This window comes from Nicotiana attenuata, unplaced genomic scaffold, assembly GCF_001879085.1.
Source record: "Nicotiana attenuata strain UT unplaced genomic scaffold, NIATTr2, whole genome shotgun sequence".
Lineage (NCBI taxonomy): Eukaryota > Viridiplantae > Streptophyta > Magnoliopsida > Solanales > Solanaceae > Nicotiana > Nicotiana attenuata.
Window position 1 is genome coordinate 79,953 of NW_017674501.1, and position 7,154 is coordinate 87,106.

At 37.3% G+C, this 7,154-nt stretch overlaps 1 protein-coding gene across 1 annotated transcript; it reads right to left on the minus strand.

Annotated features, from left to right (window-relative positions):
• Positions 1 to 3,760: 3,760 nt before the first annotated feature.
• Positions 3,761 to 5,531, minus strand: LOC109218785 (dehydrodolichyl diphosphate synthase 6-like). The gene is made up of 2 exons (XM_019383171.1): positions 5,514 to 5,531; positions 3,761 to 4,772 (listed from the first exon to the last, which is right to left on the minus strand). Exon 2 carries the CDS (start codon positions 4,729 to 4,731, stop codon positions 3,886 to 3,888), a length of 846 nt encoding a protein of 281 aa, XP_019238716.1. The 5' UTR covers positions 4,732 to 4,772; positions 5,514 to 5,531; the 3' UTR covers positions 3,761 to 3,885.
• Between the last annotated feature and the right edge of the window lie 1,623 nt (positions 5,532 to 7,154).

The window sequence follows — 7,154 nt, forward strand, 5'->3', positions numbered from 1 at the left end:
GCAACACCTGGAATTCAAGGTCTTCCAAATCAATTTCCGTTTGATCCAGGCGGCTCCTTCATGTTGTTCTGTTACTTGAGTGATTCTAGAGCAACGCTGATGTTTCTACACCAAATGATTATACAATTGAGCTGGAAAGTGTATTCCTATCGCAGAACGGTGGACTTTCCTGTTAAGATAACCATTAAGGAGTGGAGCAAAGCTTTTGGATGAGACATATATTATCCATTCTCCTTGTATCAAGATCTAACCAGAAGTAATCGGGTTCTGCGTGCTAAGCTTGGAGAACATTTTTTGAAATTTCCTTTTGATCCTGGTGGCTTCAATTCTATATTTACCACCCTTGAGAACAAGGATGCTGCTCAACAGGGGGTATTGATACAAAAATTAGAGACTTAGCTCAAAAGTAGCTTAAGTGAGTGGGAGCCATTCTGGCGAAAAAGTTTGTTAGATTTTAGTTTAATTTCCAATTCCCTTTTATTTCATTTTCAGCATACTTCACGGGAGATTAGTTAGGAGTATAAAGTGACTACCACTACATCGTAATTTCATTGAGTAATGATAATTCAGATTTTTCCCTTATATCTCCTCTCTTCTCTCTCAACCTCTCTTCTGTGTCTCTATCCCCTGAATATCTCTTCTCCTCTGATCTTATTTCCCTCTTCCTCTCTTCTCTGATTGTTCTCGATACCTCAATACCAATAAATTGGTATCAATTGGTATCAGAGCTCGAAAAGTCGTAGATATGGTAATTGGCAATCCAGCTATGGATTTACCAAAACAGTACGAGAATATGAGAGCTCGACAATTAGATCTTCGAGTTGTGATGGAGCAAACGCAACATGAATTGCGCGAGGATATGGATCGGAAGCAGTATTTGGTATCACATTAGTGGAGGCCCTATTTTTTGTTACACCTAATAGACTATATATAAGCTAAAAAAGAAGTTCTGTGAAGTGAAAAATTTTGATTTTTTCTTAAATATAGAGAAGGAGGATTTACCACTGTTATGATTTCTGCCAAGGAAATTGTATTTGAAATAGATATCGAACCCGAATTTCGTAAGAAACGTGTGATTTATAGAAAGAAACAATTTGATGAGAATGTTGATAATAAAATCTCAAAATCCCACGAAGGGTCTTTCAGAGTTGATAATAGTAGACAAGGCTATATTCTCACTTCAAAATATATTTGAACAATTCGAAGCATATGAAAATATTTTTAGTTTTCTATTTAGCGTTAAACAAAATGAGATCACTAGATGAATAAAATTTAGAAAAATATTGCCTATCTTGAATTTTCCTTAAAGCATAATAATCAATCTGATATTGGTGGTTTAGATTTATTTTCTAAATTAAAAGTGTTAAGAAAAAGAGTATAATTATAAGATAATAGTTTAATTGGTATACTCACTCAAATAAAAATATTTAATATTTTTTCAAATGCATATATTGCTTATAGAATAATGTCAATAAACCACATTATCGTTACTTCACCGGAAAGAAGTTTTCAAAATTAAAATTGATAAAATCATAACTAAGATCAACAATGTCTCAAGTAAGGTAAAATGGATTAGCTATATTGTCAATTGAGAAAGACTTAATGGAAGAAATTGATTATAATTTTTTAATAACTTTGCATCTAAAAGAAACAGAAAAATAGACTTCAAATAAAATAATAATAATTTTTTTTTAAAAAAAAAGTTAAGACCCCTCATAAAGTTTGGCTTTAGGCCACAAAATTCATCGGGCCGCCCCTGGCTGAGAGCTCAAGCAGATGCAAAGTCAGGATTTGAAGTTTATGGGTTCTGAATTTGCCATGGAACCCATAGCTCGTCTTTGTCACTGGTTTCGCAATTATAAGTTTATACATATTTAATGAATTTCTTAATAAAAATACAGTATCTAAGGAAAAATGATTGGCTCGGCTGAACCCACACCTAGCAGGCTCGCTCCGCCCCTGAGCTCATATCAGTGCATCAACACTCCTCTGTGATAATCGGTAGCATTATTGATCACGCTCAACTATGCCTTATAAAAAGGACTAAGAGGTCGCCGAGCCAATAATGCTACCTATTATCACAGAGGAGTGTTGATGCACTGATATGAGCTCAGGGGCGGAGTGAGCCTACTAGGTGTGCGTTCAGCCGAGCCAGTCATTTTTCCTTAGATACTGTATTTTTATTAAGAAATTCATTAAATATGTATAAACTTATAATTGCGAACCCAGTGACAAAGACGAGCTATGTGTTCCATGGCAAATTCAGAACCCATAAACTTCAAATCCTGACTTTGCATCTGCTTGAGCTCTCAGCCAGGGAAAATATTCCGTTTAACAAGTCCGGAGTCGAATCCCACAGGGAATTAACCTATCAATCACAGCTATTGGACTCACAGAAATTCACGTATTCAATATTCGGAGATATTTAAGTAACATATTGGATGTTTCTTAACTAAATATTACGTAATGAAAATGCAGTAATTAAGAACTAACTATGAACGATTTGTAAGCAAGAATGGGAATGATCTAAGGTTCTGATTTCCCCTCTTGTCGGAATCCTTTCCGCTATGTTTGCTATAAATTTGCCTAAGTCTTCTCTATCGATCATGAGTAACTCTCTCCCGAGTATTTACAACAATATCCTAGACATATTCTCCCGAATTACGCTAGCTAACTTTAATTACAGCTCACTTAGATCGCACCCAAGGTTTCATTATCCCTAATCCCACCTTTAAACCCTTCGTATTGATCCCTCATATACGTTAGGAGTGATGATGTTCAACAACTACCTAAATATACACTCTCTCCCGAGTAATGCACACTAAATAGGAACAGCTAATTGAGGGCTCTTCAATCAACATCAATTAGCATATAGTTGAACAAATAGAAATAATACTATGGCAAATCTATAGTAACATAACGAGAAAATCATCCTTCAGCAGGTTCCATCAAAACCCTAGATTATGAATTTAGCTACTCATGCTCATAGTAACAATATCCAGAGTAATTTGCATAATTAAATTACAGAGTAAGGATAAAAAGATGTAGAAATCAATGTTTCCAACTCCCAAGTAGTGTTCCACAAGCTGTTCTTGCCTCTGGTTGCAAAAATCCTACAAAGTGGCATTTTTGGGTTTATTTATATGTTTGGGACAAGCCCTAAACGTGTAGGTCAACTCCTAGTCAAGCCGGGAAACAATTAAAACCTTCAAAACTCGGATTACGCCTGGCCTTAGGCCTGGCGTCGCCTGGATAACGCCAGCCTAGGCCCGGCTTTAAGCTGGCCTCACCTGGATAACGCCAGCCTAGGCCTGGCTTTAAGCTGGCCTCGCCTGGGTAACGCCAGCCAAGGCCTGGCTTTAAGCTGGCGTCGCCTGGATAAAGCTTGGTCGAGCTGGCTTTTGACCGGCTTCTCCTTTTCACCGTTCTCGAGCGCACTTTCGACGTTTAAGCATCCCTTTAGCTTTACTTTTATTTTTAGACCAAACGTTTGATTTCTGGAGAAAAAAAAAAGAGTTAGCTCATAGTTGGACAATGGATTCTTATGAATTTGCTCTGCAACAAAAAGCAATGGCCAGATTTAAACCAGAAGGACCTCAGGAAAGACTGAAGTAAAAGTGTAGTGAAATGAATGTTAGACCAAAAGGTTTGCATATGCCTATTTCAAAAGCTACAAGAAAACAATTCACAATTTCTCAAACAAACAAGTGAATGAACATTTTATTCATACAAATGCTTATTAGTACAACATTTTCCTCGATCTGCGCTGAATCTAATTCAGTACATTGTACAAAATATACCCTTCTCTACGATAAAATCAATATATACTCGCGTTTAAAGGGCAAGAACGGAAGTATGATCACGAGTTGTTTAAGACCTGTAAATTTATGCCTGTTTCTTTTTTTCCTTCAGATAAAAGTAGTTCCTCTGAAAGTAAATAATTGCCAATACCAAATGCCAGAAGCTTATCTCAGGCCATAACGCCCGAGGAGAATATAAAAGACAACCCGCACTCTGCCACAAAAGAAAGTTGCTCAAGCGAGTTCCTCCAGAAGTACGGATTATAATATCAGGATCAGGAACACCAGCCATGTACATATGCCTATCAATATCCGCCACTCCAATAAGTTGCTCAAGCGCGTAATGTCCAGCATTACTTGCATCTCGTTCTCTGATGTCGTCCTGTTTTTCTTCACAAGATTCTTGAACAGCATGTGCTATCTCGTCTGTTGAAGTGTAGGCAACACAAACAGATAATACAGCTTTTGAGTTACAGGCTGTCGTTGCCATCGCCATCTCAACTGCTGATCTGACCGGTTCACTCAAAAGCTTTAGGTTTCCTCGAAAATAAATCCTAATACCAAGGTGGTTCACTATACTCTCCTCTGCAATCAATTCGTCGATCTTCTCTAGCATCAACTCCATAAGATATTGAACTTCTTCAGGGCGTCGTTTAAAGTTATCAATGCTGAAGGCATAAACGGTTATGTGTTTCATCCCCAGCTCGTAACAATATCTTAGCACGTTTATAAGAATGGAAAATCCAGCACGATAGCCATCCCTTTCGAGCAAATTCTGCTTCTTAGCATATCTTCGGTTTCCATCCATAATGAATGCTATATGACTTGGAACAGGACCTATCGAAAGCACAGAAAATATACATTTGCGAATCAAGCTGCTATAATTGTCAAATAATCCTGCTTTTTTATGGTTCTCTCTTACCATATCCATGCTCGAAACTTGTTCCAGCTGGATCCAGAAGCAAGATCAACCTAATGAAAACAGCAGAGAATTCAGCTCAACTGATAGAAGATGATAAAGTGAAAATTAGAGCAACACAAAATAATGTTAGGATCGAAATAATCAAGTGTCATGCGGAAGCTAGTAAAACAACACTTGGACGACGATAAATCAGACAGCAGAAGAGAAATATACCATAAGAGACACAAATATTTAACGTGGTTCAGACAATTGACCAACGTCCACGGCGGAGATGAGCAATCCATTATAAAAAGAAAGCACAAAATATCGAGAGAACAACCTCACAAAGATGCAAACACAAGTGGCACGCTAAACTTGCCCCGAAAAGTTCTCTCCCTGAACAAGACTCTCAAACCCCTTATGGCTACATTGTGGATGCTACTGATGAGAAGAAAAGACCCTTAATTTATAGAAGTCAAAATATTTTCTTCCAAGAATAAGAACTAGCCAAATATAAAAGAATTATATTTCCTTTTGATAAAAGGAAAAAATAAATTATGATAAATATGTTGTCAACAGATAAGAAAACCAGATATGATAAGAAAATCAGGATAAATACCTAACACATAATTATGCACTTCCTGTTCTTGTAAATAACAAAACCAATCACAATAGAAAGAAGTTACAACAACAACAACGACCCAGTAAAATCCCACTAGAAACAACAACAACAACAGAAAGAAGTTGATGCAACTATAATTATTCCAAGAAAAGTAGCCCTTGAAATACAAGTATGAGTTACCGTTACCTACCTGTAGTGTGCATTAACAGTACGTTCTTTACTGCACCAAAGGCTCAGTACACCAAGAATGTACACATAAACTATATTTATAGACAGAGAAAATTATGAGTAGGCCAATGAGATGACAACATGGTTGTTTGTGGCCATTTTCTCCGAAATTTCGATATGGACTATAGAGACATCATTGGCCTATTTTAAAGTTTACGTTTTGGTATGGGCAAAACGTATTTTTCCATGTTACTAATCACTCCATCCTGATTTTATTATTACCTGATGCAATTTGATCTGATATGGAGTTTAAGAAAGTAACACTTTTGAAAGTTATGGACTTAGATTTGTTAGTAGTATTTTTGTGGGTATAACACTATTGAAACTTGCGATATTAAACATGTCATAACATTTGTGGCTATATGTTTACCTCGAAAAATGTGAGTAACAATTAAAGATAATTTGTGGTTTTAAAGATGTGATATATTCTAATACTAGTGGATATACAAGTAATATCAAGTTTAAGTAAGAAGAATTGATGAACCAAACCAATGTTGTTAGAGCAATAAGGACCTCGAACTCGATTATCTCAGGGACCTCGAGGTGAGCTAAGAGCAATCAAGTATGAACAACAAAGTAAAGGCAATAAAGCTGAAGAACAATTGTTGAGCACGGTAAACAACAAAAGTAGAGTAGAATGTTCTATTGTAGAGAATGAGATATCTTTACAACTGATTGGGGTCCCCTTTATATAGGAGGGGAAAACCCTAATATGGTAGATTTCTAATTATGTGACGACCCAAAGGGGTCATCACCTGTTTTTAATTGAATTCTATGACTCCAAGGCCTTGAAAATCTCATTTACAGTTGCCTCGATTTGCGTACGCAGTCCGGGCGCGTAGCTGGAAAGCTTAAATATGAAATTCTGTGAAAAATGCTAAGTTTTGATTTTAGAATGAATAAATTTGACCTTGCTCAACGTTTTGGGTAAACGGACCCGGACCCGTGATTTGACGGTCCCGGAGGGTCCGTAGAAAAATATGGGACTTGGGCGTATGCCGGGAATCGAATTCCGAGGTCCCAAGCCCGAGAAATAAATTTTTTAGTAAAATTGTTTTCTGAAATTGTTTAAGGAAATTGGAAGTAAAAATTGATTAGAACGTGTTGGTATCGGGCCCGTATTTTGGTCCTGGCGCCTGGTACAGGTCTTATATATGGTTTAAGTCATTCTTGTGAAATTTGGTTGAAAACGGACGTCGTTTGACGTGATTCGGACCTAAATTGAAAAATTTGATGTTTTATGAAGTTTGAAAGAATTCTTGGATTTTGAGGTTTAATTCGATGTTTATGATGTTATTTTGGCGATTTGATCGCACGAATAAGTCCGTAGAATGTTTTTGAGGTTATGTGTATATTTGGTTTGGAGCCCCGAGGGCTCGGGTGAGTTTTCGATAGGCCACGGGGTGCATTTTTGAACTTAAAAGTTGCTGGTGTGAACTGACCTGCAGGCTTCGCATTTGCGAAGCCAGCCTCGCAAATGCGAGTCATGCCTCGCAAATGCGAGACTACGCCTGGGCAGCATTCTTCGCAAATGCGAAGATTTCCATCGCAATTGAAAGCTGGGAAATTATGAAGGGTTCGCAATGCGAACCCTGTTTCGCAA

What these genes read in the sequence shown, in the direction of transcription:
- LOC109218785 (XM_019383171.1), bottom strand. Translation starts at nt 4,731, where the DNA reads ATGGATATGGTAAGAGAGAACCATAAAAAAGCAGGATTATTTGACAAT.